General features: G+C 37.5%; 1 protein-coding gene across 1 annotated transcript; it reads right to left on the reverse strand.

Moving 5' to 3' along the window:
- Positions 1-634: 634 nt before the first annotated feature.
- On the reverse strand, positions 635-18,563 carry LOC106175681 (phospholipid-transporting ATPase ABCA3). The gene is made up of 21 exons (XM_013557793.2): positions 18,429-18,563; positions 17,179-17,669; positions 16,627-16,875; positions 16,202-16,452; positions 15,759-15,996; positions 15,275-15,448; positions 13,243-13,424; positions 12,875-13,015; positions 12,313-12,433; positions 12,037-12,191; positions 11,585-11,740; positions 10,722-10,932; positions 10,044-10,293; positions 9,617-9,804; positions 8,342-9,373; positions 7,604-7,840; positions 6,796-7,149; positions 6,232-6,365; positions 5,703-5,890; positions 4,124-4,294; positions 635-3,857 (listed from the first exon to the last, which is right to left on the reverse strand). The coding sequence occupies exons 2-21, from the start codon at positions 17,588-17,590 to the stop codon at positions 3,440-3,442; spliced, it is 5,262 nt and encodes a 1,753-aa protein (XP_013413247.2). The 5' UTR covers positions 17,591-17,669; positions 18,429-18,563; the 3' UTR covers positions 635-3,439.
- Positions 18,564-18,831: the final 268 nt, after the last annotated feature.

Genomic DNA, 18,831 nt, shown 5'->3' on the forward strand with positions numbered 1-18,831 from the left:
CTAAATTACAAGTTTCCCCACACCCACCCTTTTATTTGAATCTGGAATAAAATTTTATAAACCACAAATGTAGTTTTGAAAGACAAAAGTGATTCCAATATGACAATAATGAACATTCATTATTAGGCCTATCATGGGCAGTGCCACTTGCTGGGTTTTTCCAAGCACAACGTGCGCATCACGTCCGTTAGCTCACAAATTCAGGTGTAACATTATCATTTCGTTCAAAGTGAAAGGAAAAACAGCTTTAGAGGCATTGATCTTTGCATGAGGAGTGTGTGTCGCAGTTTATCGTTTCGTTATAATCGCATGTAAACACAAGGGGTTAGATTTAGTATTAGGCGTTCGTTTGGCAAGGTGGCATTTTGCACAGTATTCCTTCGAGTAGCCTTCCTTCATTATTTTCGGAACATTGGGATGTTGCTGATTGCAAATAAAACAGTTTGGAGTGGGAATATAGCTCAAACTGTAGTGTCCTAAGCGGGAATTATTTTATTCAGTTTTTGAGATTAACGTACGTTCAGCTTTTGTGACAACGTAAACTGACACGATCATGTACGACAGAGATCCATTAGACGATGGCTGCGGTCTGATACTAGAAAAAAATATACCGTAGGAAAAAGTCTGAAAGCAATTGACACATAAAACATTTATTTCTCCTAAAAGTTAGAAACTCGTTTTTTTTTTTTTCTTTCCGGTAATGGCATGTTAAGAGCGTGCTTATTCCACTTCTTACACACTTAAATACGCCCAAAGGCATTTTATACATAAGTTTACTGTCAGAATATAACAAGGCAAATCCTCCATAAAACCTGAAAACACTCAACGTAGTTCTTCATTTGGTTCATAAAAAAGCAACAAAAGTTGAAAAAGACACTTTTATAATTGGCTTGTTCGCTTCATGTTAACTGCCCTGTTCTCAATGTCTGTTCTTTAATTTCTAGACAAGGTTATAAAATTTAATTTCCGCAAATGTACAACAGATAACTTTTACATTTCCTCTAAAACCTAGGTATTCGTGGTTCCTTTATAGCTAGTCACCTTTTATAATCTATGTTAAAATATATTCCTTTTATAATCAAATGTATCTAAATTTCCTTTTATAGTTTACACATTTTGAAAAACAAATATATCTCAAAGAAAAAGTATTCTCTTGACATAGTTGTCATTCTAAATAAAAGCCCTGAACACATCTCTCTAGAATAAAATACTGCCTATTCTTTAAAGCTTATCCAACTTGCTAAATAAAAGATTGCTTGAAGTTAAACTGCATGCCGACTGGTCTTAACTAAGCAAATATAAATTAATAACCCATTTCCATTTTCTGTTATAGTCAAACCATCATAAAATAGAGGCACCCGATGAGCAAATATCTGCTGACAGTGGATACCATTTTGTAGCTCAATTTCCTTAACGCATCACTAGAGCATAATACGGAGAAGTCTCCAAAATTTCATCCAACAAGTTGAGTACAACCTTCTTTGGCAGTTACATTGTATGTTACCAAAAGAAGAAATATGCAATATGAACCCCTTCTCCACCATATGAAATAATAATTAATCAGTTAAAAAACAAAATAATAATAAAAAAGATGGGGAAACTTGACCTCAAATGTTGAAATCCTGGAACAAGGTTGACGATGCCATTGTCACCAAATAGTTGCATCTTCTGGGGTTCATCTGTTTTAACAGATTTAAAAATGTTCTTTTCAACTGTTCATTTTAGTCAACAGAGAGTTAAGAAAATCACAACATTCGGAATGTTCACATGCATGTGCTTACATGCATTATCACAGTGATGCACTAAAATAGGGTTTTCCACATATCAAGGTGTACTGATAAATAAACAATAATAATAAAACCTTAAGAATAACACATGGCCAAACTTTGAGTGCTGTAGAGGTAATCATGAGACTTTGGTCCAATATAGATTTATGATTATCACATTGAATTCAAATTATGATCACAAGAATGGGAGAATATACAACATACTGACAAATAAATACAGCAGAATGTAAAAAGTTTACATGTTATGAAATGTAAAATTTTCTCTTCAGATAATAATGAACATAGACACAGACATGCTGAAACTGTCAGTCCGATCAGTCATGACCGGCAAAATTTGTCTGGACCGGTAAAAAATTAGACTTAGTCGGTCCAAACAAGAGTTTAAGAGCTGCAATTTTGAATTCACAGCCATCATTTGACAAACTTCACTAATAAAATTATATAAGACCCAAAGCGTTTTTCCCTTCCATTTCAAACCTATCACATTCACAAAAAAAGTAAGCTACCCTTATATTACTGGTAGTTTCTGTCTCAAACGAATAGGGTGTATTTTGGTCTGACAAAAATCCAATCAGTCCAGCAAATTTTTCATTACGGCCGGTCCAAATGTCCAACCATTCTGAATAGTTTTCAGCATGTCTGTAGACATATATTTATTTTTTAAATCTAAACTTAAATAATCATTCACTAAAGCCTTAAATTTTAAATAATTACGTACGTTTGGCCTTCAGGTACAATAAATATAATTTTAAAAATAAAAATCTATTGTAATAATCACTATTTTACAAATAATTTTATCTTAATAATTTAAATCACTGACAATACTGCAAAAATAATTTACTTGTACAATTAGCTTTAATAAACAAGCGCAACAACTGAGTACAACACTATACTCATTACATTAGGCAACAATAAAAGGCAATAAATACAAGTAACCAACAAAAATTGGTTGTTAGATTCAAACACATTTACACATACTTGTTTGTATAATTGCAGCCTACCCTATCAAAGTTATGCTGTCACGATGGGATGGTTGTACTATCAGGCCCTATTTCACATCAAACAGTTTACTGGAGGAGTCCACTTACATTGACAATGTAATAGCCTGGTAATTACATAAGAGGATCACCTTAACAGAATCCCTGAGCTGGACAAAAGTAATAAATTATTAATTAACTAAACAGTGACTTTAGGAGAATTACAAAGGTAAATACTGCTTATTTCTGTGTAGATTCTTTGGCTAGATGTCTGATCAATTAATTTTAAACCAACTAAAACTAATAAATAAAAATGTATAAACCTTTGATAAAATTTAGTTATTGAGCTGTATAGAATTAAGTTACTGACTTTGCTGTCATGGATAACAATATAAGCGACAATAAAAAAAAAAAAAAATCAAGGCAAGATTGACATCTTGAATAATAAACATCAGTTACACATATAAAAAAATACCACCAATTTTAGCAACTGATGCCTCACATAAACACAATAAGCAATCCATACCACATATAGTATAGTATAGTATAGGTAAAATACTGAAAAAATGTAAACACAATACATAACAAACATTATATTCCAGATATTTAGGCAAAATATACTTAAACTTCAGTTTTCAAATAAAATTGCTGCAAATCATTAACACCTGAAGAGCATCAGAAACAACAGCAGCCTCGCTTCTTCTCATGGGGCTGCCTCTGCCTACGTGCAAAATTCAGAAACACCTGCTCCAACGTTGTCTGGCTGATGGAATAATCCTCAATGCCATACACAGGTTTAGCTTTTTCCATTGTACCGAACAGATAAGCCCAGGAAAGGGAGGTGTCGGGGAGATTATACTGGACGTAACCCTGGTGGACGTCCTCCAACTCACACGTAGGAAACGTGCTCTGGACGAATTCCATGAAAGGGTTTACATTGACAGGCCCTCCACTAGGGGGTGCTTGGATCTTAGCCAGCAAGGTGAACCCCTGGCCAAATCTGTTCTTGAGGTGCTGGACACTGCCCAGGCACATGAACTGCCCATTGACCATGATGGCCAGACGTGTGCACAGGGCCTCGCATTCCTCCATGCTGTAATAAACAGATAGACAACTGTGGATGAGACTTGCCTCTCATAAGTCTGTTATCAATTGCAGTCAAAATTCATCATATTTAATTTCATAGGGTTGGGTAAAACATGGTTAAAAATGGGACAAGTGAATCGTAAATTTTAAGATGTAAACACCCTGTGAACATGACTGTAATTGTTTTTAACTGACAATACTATTGTTAACTTTCATTCAGAATTTTCAAAGTTTAACATGATTATAAGTGCCTGTGGCTGTGACCAGACTGACCTGTGTGATGTGAGTACCAAGGTGGTACCACTCACTCTCACTTTCATCAGTGTATCCCACAGTTTCCTCCTGGCTGCTGGGTCCAGGCCAGTGGATGGTTCATCCAGGAACACCACAGGAGGGTCACCAATCAGAGCCAGGGCCGTGCTCAGCTTTCTTTTGTTACCACCACTTAAACACAAACATAAAACTTGATTTAAAATCACAGGCAAGTAAATATCTACATACACACACACACTATAAATCTACTGTAAATGAAACCTGTAAATGAAAAAAAGTGCAAAATATATTACAAGTACAGTACTGAGAAATGATGAAAAAATATGTGAGAACTGTGCAGAAATATTTTAAGCCTGCAGCGCCCGGACACGGAAATAAAAGAGTGGAACTACACATACGAGCCTGATGTCCACACCAGTGATACATCTGTTCTCTTGGATCAAGAGGAGGTTGCTGACACCAAAGACAAGAACAAGGTGACATTTGTGAAGATTCAGTATTGAGGAAAGAGCCAATATCAAAGACACAAGCACTGTGACAGATGCTGAGGGCATTGTAGAAAGAGGTAAGACAGTTGATATCAAAGACACAAACACTGTGACAGATGCTGAGGGCATTGTCAAAAGAGGGAAGACAGTCAATAACAAAGACACAAACTATGACAGAGGGCATGGAGGAGAGAGTTTCCAAGGTCCACCGCCCATCATGCTGGAAAAGTGTTTAACCTGTTGACATCTTACTTCAGGTGCAGGTCAAGCACATAATTGGATCCTCACTGCAGATCTAGCCTATCGATACTTAATCCGCTCTACAGTAGGTGTACAATTCAATGGATCCCTTTCACCAGAAAGATACCAGTACAGATAAAATTGAAGAATTTCAAAGACAGGTAGCACATTTCATAACTGGTAATTATGCTGATAGAAAACAGGGTTGTGCCTCCAAAATGTTAAAAGACCTAGGCCTAACCCCTTTATGTGACAGGTCAGATGTAAAGAACACAGATCTATATTCTTCTACAAAATGATTGAAGGTCTCATGCCATCAATGTGTCACCAGAAATACCTGACCAAAATCCATGGTAGTAAACATAGAGTCAAAGTCAAGGACTTTTCTGCATATGACTCAGACAATCTGGCTGACAACTATGCAAAAATAATGGCAGTTGTTTCCATTCACTACAAGACAAGACAGAAATTTACAGGAACTTCTTTAGACTGAAGCCACCTAGGGGACAGGGTAGTTTGTTCATAGTGTATCGACTCTTTTAGAGCAGCAATACTAAGACTAAACACCCTTCACAATTACGCCTTGCTAGCCCTGTGATGTAAATCAATTTGGATTTTTTTTTAACCTCAGACTAGTACTGAAAAGTATACAGTGCTCTAATAATTCGATCATGCTCCTGTATAAAACATGACCAACTTATCTCAATTTGATTCAATAGATTTAATTTAGGTTTTATGCCAGCTTGATATGTAGACCTGAAAATGAAGAAGCTGACCTGAAGCTCAGGGTAGTCAACTATGTAGTTCTACATGACTGAGCCTAGTAAAATTCTACAGAGGCAATCAAGTACCTGTAAGTTCCACACTGCTTGTCTGCATGCTCCTCTATGAGCAGAGCTTTGAGGATGTCATCAACCACCCTGGATATTTCTGTCGAGGAAATACCACGGAGCCTAGCAAAGAATACCAGCAGCTCTCTGGCTGTCATCTGCTCAATCAGGGCATCAAACTGGGGACAATAGCCTATCATCTGTCTCACCTTAAATAAAAAGCAACAAAAATATTTTCTTCTCTAGAATAGAGAAAACATTCAACTAAATGAGCAATACAAAAATAAACATAATGAAGCAGGCATTTATAATGATGTCACTTTCTTAGAAAAAGAGTAATTTTGAACCATGCCATTTTCCATGAATTCATGATGGTGCTAGCCTTATGTATAACTACTACAATGGGACAATGATGCTAACATGGCCCTCTGATATGAAGAACAGGCTGAATCTGTGACCAGTGTTATTTGGTATACAACCTGATCCTTGTCTCAGTCAATGCCATGTGGGAGAAGGGAGGCATAGTTCAAACATCAGAAATCACTCTTACCTTATCAGCCTGTTCCCTTATTCCATAATGTCCTATGAGTGCATTGCCAGAGGAAGGGAGAAGGTCCCCAGTCAACATCTTGAAGGTTGTAGTCTTCCCTGCTCCATTCACACCCAGAAGACCAAATAGTTCACCTGATAAAATTATAAAATGTTGCAACAGTATTTCAGAATCTGTGTTTAAACTATTTGGTTGATGTATGCAAGGAGCAAAGAGCTGCTTGACAAATTTAGTTCTACTTTAGTGACATTAATACGAAGTTGCCTGATGTCCAAGATAAAGGAAACAAGGCCATTCTGTCAAGGGGAATAACTGTCAGATCTTGTTGTGGTTATACTATAACATGCAATGGGTAAGGTGTTTTCACTAAGTCTAGATGTAAATATAATTACCTGTTACCATGCTACATCCTTTGATATAAATGAGCAAAAAACTGCTATTTTGCTGAATTCAGAATCTGTTTTTGTTTCTTAAATTAAAACTTCTGCTTTAAAACATTACTATGATATTTGCAATGGGAATTATTGCTATTGTCAAAGAAGAAGCAGTAAAATATCCACACACCTTTCGGTATACCTAAACTGAGATGGTCAACAGCTAGCATATTCTTATAATATTTGGTCAACTTCTTCAGCACCAGAACATCATTCTCACAGGCTATTTCTTGCTGAACTCTCCCCTGTTCTGTTAAAACATCCTGATCTACAGCCTCCCCAGACTGGACGAGGTCCCCATTGGCCACCCGGGCTGACTGCCTTCTGTATACAGTGTTACTGATGATCTCAGACTCCAGCAGGGCCAGGATGAGGAAGTAGAATACCCACTGTACCACCAGGAATATCACCATACGTCCGATTCCAGGGGCAGGCCATGCAAGGTAGTTCTCTTCATACTTCAAACAATTGTCTCCACAGTTATCTAGAAAAATATAATACGTAATCAGAATAGCTGTACCTCCCCTGGGATACTTTTTGATGAAAACATTTCTTTAGTAGTTGTGGATGATCCCCAAATAGGCCATTGCTTGGGTCATATGATCACCAGGGACGTGAGATCCTTTCAGGATCCAACAGACCCATAAAGGCAGATCTTGCTTTATATCAAAGATATCAGTCTACAGATCCAACCTTTACTTTTATCAAAAACACCAAATACCTTAATATCCTCAATTTAGCACAATGAAGTAATAAATACACTGAAGATAAATAAGAGAGCTCATCATAAACATTACATATATGTACAGATGCATGTGGTGTCTTATTATTAGTTGCTAAGAGTGCAATTCAATAATCATTACATTAATTTAATTTATGCCACTTATTTCATAATACCTCACTCTCAGAAATTTTAGAACACTTGGTGCCTAAATTACCTTTGCAACAGGGATTACCAATTCCAAGGTCACACAAGTCCTGTACCTTGGTGTCTGTGCACAGTTTGATGTTCTGGTAATTATTATACATGTCCTGCAGGCCCTTGCCCAGGTTGTAGTTTGGAGCCAGGACAATGAATATCCAATCCAGGACAACAGCTATAGGCCTGGTGTTTGTGTTGGTATCTGGGTCATGGAGGGCGTCCAGGAGGTACACTGTCAGCGTGGCAGTTAGACCTGAGATAAGTTTGAGGTAAAAAGAATATGATAATGGCTACTTCATAACCCGTACAAATAAATGCCAAAACCTAGGCTCTATTCCCATAGATTTTAGATCGATCTATCCTCGCGGGGAGTCTCACTAGATTACTTTCAGATAATCCGACTTAAATGTCCGTCCCGCCTACTACAAGCTGTAAGGTGGTAATTAACTTTCGTGTCCGCCCTGCTGACAGCTATTTAGCGTGAACCCCCAGGGAGTTAGGTCGATCTAAAGTAGGTCGATCTAATCTATGGAAATGGGGTGCTAGAGACACTGCAAGAACACATTAGGACATCAAAGGAATATTAATTCACAGATTCAAAAAATTATTAAGAACAGCATAGAAGACAGTTTAAAGTTTTGTCTATCAACAAACATTTGTTCACTTATGCTAAAGAAAAATCAATATGAAATCATATTAAAATTCAAAATACATTATAAACATCAATGCATAAAAACCAACAAAATGTCAATACCTAAAAGAATGTTGGTAAAGGTCAACAGAGTTGAAGCAGTCACTGGCGTCTTGAAGAAGAATGACAATAAATACATTAATGGTAGCATGCCAAATGGAAACAGTAGCAACAAGAGAGCAACAAAGCCCAGACGTCCACCCTGTGAGTATGCCTCTGGTTGGAATGCAGCAAATACTATGATAATCAGTGCAAACACAATTGCGTAATTGATGAGATCCCAAATGAAGGTGGACAACCAAAATGTCACAAGGCGTCCTCCGCTGACTATCTGCAGGTGCTTGGCATTGTTGTCCCTCTCCCTGACGAGGAACACCACAAAACTGCTGGCCAGGTAGGACATCCCAAACAGTATGCACAGCTGGATCAAGAAGCCAAACAACATGCTGGAGTTGCTCTGCAACTCTCTCTTGAAATCGGAGGGAAAGGGCAATGGGTGGTTAGTGACTTCAATGCTGAAGGACTCATTGACAAAATATCTCAATAGGGTATTGGTGACCAGGTTTACAGCTATAGGAGAGTTATGTAGAGGCTGTCCATTGCTATGAGCTATGATTTCCTTCACTGCTGATGAGGTATTGGTATCAAAGGAGGCTGCTGCAATGAAATACTTGTTGTAGTTTGCAATACCAAGTCTATCAGCTTCTTGAAGTAGGTAACTTTCCACATCACCAGAACCATTAGCAGAGGCAGCATTGACATCCTGAACTTGTGTATTGCTTGGCATTTTCAGACCATATTTCTGGCTTATGTTGCTCAGCACCACGTCCCCTGGCTGGTACCCTGCGGCAATATAATTGGGATCACTGCCAAACATCTCAGTATTCATCTTGAGGGCTGGGTAGTCACTCTGTGTGCTGGCGGGGATCAGGTCCAGCGCCAGTGCCAGCATGGTGAAAATGGCTGGCACCAGTAACTGCGCCAGTGTCACCACTCTGTTGCGCCAGGTGTGCAGAGCTCTCTTCACGAGCATGGCATACAGCTGCTGGAGGTGGAGTTTTAGGCCAGAGTTTTTCTTCAAGTCAACATTAAATGCTGGAAAAAATTATACCACAAAAAATGTCTCTATACATGTAGGTAAAGGTATAAGCAAATGTTGGTGATTTAATTTACATGCTTGGGTAATTAAAAATTCATTATTTTTTTCTCTGCAATAACATTTTGTTGGTATTGTTCAAAATATAAATCTATACTATATAAAAATTTCAGTTAATAGCAAATTTAAACTGACAACAAATGCTAACAATTTATATTTTAATCTACTTGTTCACATTGTACCTGGTCCTTTGGTCACTCCCCCGACTTCCTGTAGAGGGATATCACCATTGCTCTTCACCATGATAACACCACTGGTGCCGTCCTGTTCTTCCTCCAGACTGGCATATCCAACAGCTGGTTTGCGCACACTCAGTTTTCTTGAGGGGCTCTTGACTAGTTCTTCATTCACATCAATACCTTCGCCAACTCTGTACAAAGTATTAATAGGAAATAGAAGCATGATGAATATCTTTTTATTGGAGTTTTACTCAAGTGATCTGGTTACATGTTTGTGTAGAATACCAAATATTTCCAAGACTACATAATTAATTTACAGTAATCCCCATCAATGTTTAATAACAAAATGACACAAAAGACATAAAAACCTGGTCCCCTATTTGTACCTTACTCCCAGGCTCAGTTTACAAAGATACTTTGAAGCCCTTACTTGAGAAACACCTCCTCCATGGTTGTGAGAGACACACCAAAGCTGGACACCCCCAAGTCTTTGTGCCTCACCTCCAGGTCAGCAAACAAGCCTTCAAAACGACATATTTCTTCCCTGGGCAGGACATAAGACAGCTCAGCACCTATGTCAGTCTCCAAGGTGGAGGAAGGCACATGGCCCTGGATCATCTGGGTCACTGCATCTATATTACATGCCTGTTCTTTCACTAATACCATGTGAAAACCAGCCCCTGTTAAAGTACAAGTGAACACTGATAGTATTTGCATTGTGCTCTACTTCACAAATGACACATCTTACAAAAGGAACTATAGTCTTGAAAAGCACAAATAAAAACAAACTGTATGTACTCAAGCTATCTAAAACTGATAAAATTCAGTCAAATGTTTTCTTATGTGCCTTTACTAAACATCAATCAACTCTGGTTGTGACAAGCAATGTACATAAACACAATATCTGTTCTTTGAAGAAGAGAGGTTCATAAATATTTCCTGTAAAAAGCTTTACCAGTAAATAAAAAAGCTTCATGTTGTGGTATTTTGCCAGAGATTGAAAGAGGGTGGCTGGTAAGTTAATTACCCTGCTTTGTTCATCACTATGCAGAAGAAACACTGGTCTCATTGTATACGTAAATAAGTCAATCTTAAATATCACCCTCACCATATTTATTCTTGAGAAAGAGTGAGCTCCCACAGCACCTCAACTCCCCCTCAGCCATGATGGCAATCCTGTCTCCCAGCAGGTCTGCCTCCTCCATATAGTGTGTGGTCAGAACTATGGTTCTGCCTTGCCTTGCCCCCTGGATGATGTCCCAGGTCTGGCGACGGGCACTGGGGTCCATACCAGAGGTGGGCTCATCAAGCATTACAATCTGAAAATTTATTAAATTCAGGGTTTTCTTTTTTCATTCAAGTTTTATGTGTTTTCTGAAATTCTTATAATATATGTTTCAAATTCAACTTGACCCTTCATTTTTGCACAAAAAAAATCCCACTAAGCTTAGATACAATACTCATTTTGATATAGAATTTATCTGTAATAATAGGAAATGTGCACAGCCTCTACTCTGACTTCCATTTCTGTGACATGGCTAGACACAGGTGTTTGCTATAAAATCAATCACTGTTGTGTACTTAATAACCGGATGTAATCAAGAGAAATAAGTAACTTAAACTTGGAGAAAAAGGTAGAACGTCATCATTAATCGATTATTCAGTCTAAGGAAAGTCATTTTGGAAACTTCAACATAAAGCTGTTGCTACTCATACATGCATATAAATAACCTTGAAAGAGCACAAACAAAAAGATTAACTCAAGTAGATAAAAATCAATAACAGGAAATATCACGGTATATAACAATATTTCCGTAGGTGGATATACAGCAAAACAAATTTGTCTCTTGCCATTTTCAATCTTGAATTCATGGCAATAAGCAAGTTACCATGGTATTGTCTCTCCACGTGTTGTTACTAATGAACACTCATGATTCAGCTTCTTAACAAGGCCCCACAGAGATAAATTACCTTGGAATCTCCAATTAGAGCTATGCCAACAGACAGCTTGCGCTTCATCCCTCCAGACAGGCCTGAGGGGAAAGATTTCCTTTTGTCTAGCATTCCCATGATGCCAAGTGTCTTGTCAACCTCCATTTTAACAGCAGACCCAGTCACACCTTTCATCTTCAAAAGACCAATATTCAAGAAAAATTTATGGAATGCAGCACAGCTCCTTTTTTCTTTCTTTTTTTCTTTCTTTCTTTCGACAAATGTTATTTTGGGGATGGGTAGGTGCTAAAAAAAGAACACATTTGGCAGGAAGGGTTGTTCCTGCTCTCATATTAACTCTAAGAAAGAAAAATTCAAAATCAATAAACAACTTAAAAAGGTTAATAATATGCCATTTCTAATGGCTATTTTATATGAAGCAAATTTGTCCTCATCAACAAATCTGACATTCAAATAACATCTTACTGTACCTGCACATAAAATTCCAAGTGTTCTTCTACTGTCAGAGCCTCAAACAAGACATCATGTTGAGGGCATAATCCAAGGCTCTCCCGAGCTTTTGCAATGCTTTTTCTTATGTCATAACCATTGACGACTGCTGTGCCCTTGCTTGGGGGGATGAAACCTGAAATCATCATAAATTGGACATTCATAAATGCTGCATTAAAATGTAATGGTAATAAAGCTTAGATAAAAGCACAATAGATCATTCAAAATGCCATCCCTTTATTGAAAAATTCTCTTACCAGTCAGCATGGACATGGTAGTTGTTTTCCCTGCACCATTGTGCCCCAGCAAAGCAAACACCTGGTTCTCATACATAGTCACAGACATCCCAGCCACTGCTACTTTCTTTCCTTTAAACGTCTGGAAATACAAGGAAAAAGGAAAGTGCACATATTCTTATAAAATAACATGGATCTTTGATTAGTAACTTAAGGGAGCAGCCGCAATGCAGGAAAATTGTGTGCTATTCACATGCTTAATAATACATAAAAAAGGGAATTTTAATGAAGTGCAGATTTCAAAGCATGGGAAAAATAAATGTTTGGTACAATATGAGTATTATGAGAGTGTGTCTTACACCCCATTTCCATAGATTAGATCGACCTACTTTAGATCGACCTAACTCCCTGGGGGTTCACGCTAAATAGCTGTCAGCCGGGCGGACACGAAAGTTAATTACCCCCTTACAGCTTGTAGTAGGCGGGACGGACATTTAAGTCGGATTATCTGAAAGTAATCTAGTGAGACTCCCCGCGGGGATAGATCGATCTAAAATCTATGGGAATAGAGCCTAAGTCATACCTTTCTTAGACCCTTGACCTCAATGCCAGCATTAAACCCTACAGGATCAGCTTCAAAGAACTCTTGTTCCTGACCAACTCCTTGTGTGTGGTGTTCCTCATCATGATCATCGCTCACCTTCTCCCCGCACCAATAGCTTCTCTGCAAACAGAACAACCAAATACGTAAAAAGCATATATATTTTGTTGTCTTTTTTTTTTTCTTCTTGAACTCAAACGTGTGTGCATCAAAAATTCAACTTCAAGATCGTTTACAGATTTCTTTCCAGTCAAATTAGACAATTACAATGACTCAAAAAACCTCTGGATAAGACCTGTGGGAAAAGGACTGCATTAGCTATATATAGAAGAAAACTGTCAATGGCTTACAGTGCAGCAGAAATACCATGGCTGTGGCACTCCATACTTCCCAGGTCTGACTGCCTCCACATACCAGGTAAGTAGAAAACCAAGCACGGCATCAAAGAGTAACATAAACATGGCATCCGCCAGGGAAAAGTCATCATCTACCACAGCAGGCTTGTTAAAGTTGGACCACTGCACTCCCTCACCTGGACAACAAGAAAAGGAGGTTGGGATGAAGTAAAAACAGAAGTACAATATGCCTTGAATTGCTTCTGTTTGTTTCATTTTCATACCTTTCTCCCAAAGAGCAACTAAATGATTTAGCTAACATATAATGTTGGTTTACAACCAGGCAGCATACCATCTATGCAGTTTATAACATAATACAACCATTTTTTAAAGTTACTCTTATGAGTTGATATTTTGCAAGGAACTACCCGGCATTAAATACAGGGGAAATCCTATGTAGCTGTTACAACAGCTTTTCTTCAATGGACATCAACCATAAAAAATGTTTGAAACAATATGCCTGTACAGTATGTTACTAATCTATTCTATCGTGAGATTGATAAGATAACTCCCTTGTATTGCAATTATCAGACCTACAAGGATCATGTATCGCTTATTGGATTAGAAACCCAGTCACAAAATTCATTTGGTTGTCAAGGTGATTGAAGCATATAAGGCTTATCATGAAGGATTCACTCTAAAAATATCCTTATCCCTGTACTTTACTGATTACTTGTACATATATAACTTAGATGATCAGAACCTTCTTATTAGGAACGCATTTTGCACTTATTTTAAAATAATCACCATTATTTCCCCTATGCTGTGTTTATGTTATGAACAGCAGTGCCCCTTAAACAAAGATGGTTCTGGCCAACATACTAGTAGACCTGAGCTTGCATACCATTCATTATATTTGTTTTTACAGTATATGTTGTCAAAGGGAAAAAAGTGGAGGAAATTTCATTTTAGCAGAGAATGCACTTTGGTAAAAATGTTTTGGCAACCTTTTATCATAATCTGTTGGTTATTGTATATAGCTCAACTTTTTTTCAAATGAATGTCATCAATAATTCATAATTTAATACCAACATGAAAGTAATATTGATTTTCTAATACTTTACCCTCAAATACAGCACAGGCAAACAGCATACTTTATCAACACATGCAATAACATGACTTCTTTTCACTTGACAACTTGAATAGCAATCATAAAGTACAGACCTCAGCCAAGGCAGCTCAATTAGTATCATCAATTAATTAACTAATGAGAAATGAATCACCACCAAAATCTAATTCATTCTGAGTTAACCATGAAAAACCACAAAAATACTATAAAATCTGTGCAGAAAATTTTGAGTTAGGCACTAAACCAACAAATTAACAATACAAAGGGGAAAAAAAAGCCTAGGCAGAGGTGATAATGCTTTTCCTGCTGAGGTACACCGTTAGCTAGCATTACTGCAGCAGTAGCTATTCTGCGTGCACATATCCAGATATTTATGAAGGAGTTATATACATAGTCATTTACAACCTGTAACATGCCTCATGTGTGTCTGTATCCAATACTGTATGCAAGCATTTAGTAATTTTACTGTATGAATAGGTCAACAAAGAGTATACAAAATTATTGAATCTGCAGGGTATTCATTTAGAGCTAGCTGTCATTGTAATATGTTTGCAAATTAAATGAATGATTGTATGTTGTCATCTGTTCGATAATCCAATTACTGGCTGCAAGCCCATAGGCGGGGGGGGGGGGGGGGGGGGGATTCGGTGGTGGTGGTGGTGGAGGGGGGGGGGGGGGGAGGGGATTTACCAACAAACTGCCTTTTTTGCCAGGAAAAGGTCCTCTCTGGGCAAAATTTGATCTATGTACACAAAAGTTTCATGGTAAAAAGTTCACTTTTTTCAGAAAAAGATCCCCCTCCCTTTGAAATCGTTGGCTACCGGCCAGGGATGTGGATTATATGTACAAAGTATGGTAATAAATGAAAAATTATTGCAATACAGCAATATACACACATTAACCCCATTAACACCCTACCTGTTGACATGTGTTGTCCTACAGCATAGGTGCCCAGAGAAAGAGCCAGGTTGGGAATCAGGCAAGCAATCACCTTGTGGAACCTTGTCATGTTCTCATACTGGTTGGATAGAAAAAACCATGGGACATAGGTCAGGAAATAGAGCAGTCCACACACACCAGCCCCCGCATTAGCTGTAATGAAAAAAAAATGTAGCATACTTATCATAATTTCTAGTATAAACCTTAATTCAACCTATGGAACACTGGCAGAGGGTAAAAAGAAAACGTGCAGAGCTGAGATATAGCCTTGGCCTATGCCTTAAGACAGATTGGGAAATTTTCAACTGTAAGTAATACTTGTTTATATCTTTAGCAGCACAAAATTTTGCACATGGTTTTAAAACTCACAAGGAATATTGATAACATTTTGAACTAAAAAAAAATGAAATAGCATAGAATAACAAAAAGTTTTTATTTTCATCAAATTGAACATTTTACTCACCATTGTCAAAGAACACACAGCAGACAAAGCAAAAGGATATTGTGGCAACCCCATAGATCAGAAGGAAAATAAACATAACAGAAGCATCACTCTTTCCCAAGACGCTGAATCCGCTATTCACTTTTAAACTGAACAGCACAGTCATTATTGCTACAGCCACCAAAATGTATATGAAGCATTTGAGAAACCATGTCATCCAGTAAAGCCAGTTACTTGTCCCCATCATACGCATATACTCCTGTGGAAAAAAAGAGTTAATACTTTTAATACATCTTGTAATCATAAATGCATAATGAGCATGCAAAGTTGAAACTCATCAACATTTTCAGGATTACTGTGCATGTTACCAATACAACCAATTTCTTTTGAAAAGAATGTCAAAATTCAGGAACAGGCATAGGGTTTGATCTCAGAGGTATCGGAGGTATATTATGTAGACTAACCTTCAATCGCTTCTCCTTCTCATATACTATTTGCTTTGGGATTTGCAAAGCAAACAGCAGGAAGCTGAGGATCATAAAAAGTGGCAGGTTACCAGTCACTATCAGCACGTATACATCCACAAAGTAGGAGGGATATGGAAACCGCTGGATATGAACTGCATAATCTGCAACATCTGCTGTTGGATCCAGCTCTAGAATGATGCTCATGTCTACTGCTTGTTGGATTTGAAGAAAACCCTTTCCTTTGTATGCTAAAATATATTTCGAAAATGTTTTATGAATAAAAACCTAACTTAAATCATTGTCAAAAAATAAATAAAATTGTAATTTTGTCATCTTTCTTTATATATGGTTTTATAAAGCTTAATAATATCTCTGCAATGCATAAACCATAATATTTTTACATGTTATTCCCTTCAACTTACGGTCATTAGTTCCGTCACGAGGTCTTGAACCAATATTAAATGTAAAAACTCGGTCTGTACGCCAATTTCTTCTTGTGTATGAGCCATCAGGTAAGAGGTCTGTTGAGTTGAGCCTAATTTTGTATTGAATAGCTTGTGGCAGGCTTGAATTTTCAACATTGGTGAACACAACTCCACCAAGAGCACGTATGGCACTCTGATTACTGTCCATGAAAAAGACCATATCCTCTTCTGAACTAAATGGCAAAACTGCAAAATAAATAAATAAAAGAACAAATATAATAATAATAATAATAATAATAATAATAATGATAATAATAATAATAATAATAATGATGATGATGATGATATTTGTCTACTGGAAATCATGGTGGTTGAAAATAAACTGTTTGAAAAATTTAAAATAGCCACATTTAAAGAGCAATCAGGTTTATTCATAAAAAGGACTTTCTTTATCTTATTAGGTTAGTTATGATGGTGTATACGTGTGTTAATGTTCTGATTAAACAAGCAACATGTTGACAGACTACAGTACAGAGTTCACATGCCTACCTTCAACTTTATTGTCAAGCCATGCTGCACTTCTCTCTATGATTCTCTTGATAAGAGGTGTGTCTGGTGTGTATCCAATTATTCCCACTATCCCAGGCTGCCCCCCACCAAAGGAAATAGCACTGAGAGGAAACCAGTACGGGAGTGAAGCACTTGCATTAGTGGCTTTTAAAAGTGCTAGAGCCTTTAGTTGGAGTGGATACTGAAACTCAGGAGTAGTGTTTAAACTTTGTGCAGGATAATAGGTAGTTAGTTCTTCCCTGGTGGACACCAAAAGCCGTATGACTATCAACAGCGCAGTGAAAACCACAGGTAGAAGAACTTCGAAAAAAGACACAGCCACCTTGCGCTTTTGAATGAGCCAGTTCTTCCAGAGAAGCAGAGTGAACTGCTTTCCTGAGCTTGCAACCATGTTGCGTTTTCTGTGGTTACTGCAATGCCTACAATACTTCTATAAATCAGTTTGGTTCATGCAGGTCTTTATTGTGAACCTGAAAAAGAAAAGATGCATGTACCGTATTTGCTTCTGTACTTCAAACAATTCTGCCTACTACTGCCTAATACGTGGTACGTGTCATCAAAATTATATTCCCCACAAACAAAAGGTGTAAAATGCACAATCTGAAATATTCTAGATTCTCACATTCATATGTGCTACTTTGCCTTTGGAAGAGGCACCATTTCTCCTTAATTTAATTTTATCAGTGAATCGTAAGTCTGAGGCATGTACAAAAACAATAAAGAAATGATTTAGGCTTTATACATTAGTTTAGCTGAAATAAATAACTATAGTCTACCCTAGCTCCCTTAAGGGTGGGGTTGTGGAAGGATCTAAATGTCTTAAAGATACAATCATGCAACACGTGATGAATGTGATTTATTTATTTATTTGATATGGCATGCCCCCTCCCCCAATAAATAATAAATAATTTATCTTTGGTTTTCAGTGTTTTTCCAAATTCATTTGTGTGATTACATTAATCAATGTCTCTGCTCTTCAACTAAATTAGTTTGACAATCCCCTTAATACTTCTTCGGTGTTTTAAAAAGAAAATTTCAGCCCTTTCAAATACTGTACAAAATGAAACCTGAGGTACATGTACATGTTATTTGAGTGGGTCTACAGACGAGAGTTTCAGCAAAAAGAAAAAAAAGAAAGAAAAAGAAAAAAAACAGTGAGTAATTTGCAAAAGTAATTTATGACATTAGTCAAAGTCTCTGCATGAGTGAATACAGAGCCATTTTCTTACCTGTGCCATTCTGTGCGCGAAACGACCACACCACTTCCTCCTTGCCACACAGCGTCGAAGTCTGCCTGACGACTGCTCAGTAGTTGTGTAATATAACGCAACTAAGTCACCTCCTGAAGATGGCGCGTCAGGCGCTGATGCCAAGACAAACCTTAGCACCAGCAGAAGCTTTCGGTCATAAACCGCAACAATCGCAACACTCTAACACACTCGCCTTCACGTTTCGTGAACAGTTTACGCAGAGGATAATTAAAAGACAACAATCAAATGCTTATCAAAAACAATTCAATATCTGCTCAGTGATAAGATATTTTTTTGCACATGACGCTATAAAAAATTAATCTTCAAACTTTCAAAGTGTTCTTTAATTTATCGTTCTAAATGGCCACATTTAGGCATTTTC

Source organism: Lingula anatina, chromosome 1 (assembly GCF_051362555.1).
Source record: "Lingula anatina isolate TDL-2025a chromosome 1, LinAna3.0, whole genome shotgun sequence".
In the NCBI taxonomy this organism is placed as follows: domain Eukaryota; kingdom Metazoa; phylum Brachiopoda; class Lingulata; order Lingulida; family Lingulidae; genus Lingula; species Lingula anatina.

What these genes read in the sequence shown, in the direction of transcription:
- LOC106175681 (XM_013557793.2), bottom strand. Translation starts at nt 17,590, where the DNA reads ATGGTTGCAAGCTCAGGAAAGCAGTTCACTCTGCTTCTCTGGAAGAAC. An exon ending in AGAAGGAGAAGCGATTGAAG is followed by an intron (nt 15,997 to 16,201) that starts GTTAGTCTACAT and finishes TTTTTTCCACAG; the next exon opens with GAGTATATGCGTATGATGGG. An exon ending in CTGTGTGTTCTTTGACAATG is followed by an intron (nt 15,449 to 15,758) that starts GTGAGTAAAATG and finishes TTTTCATTACAG; the next exon opens with CTAATGCGGGGGCTGGTGTG.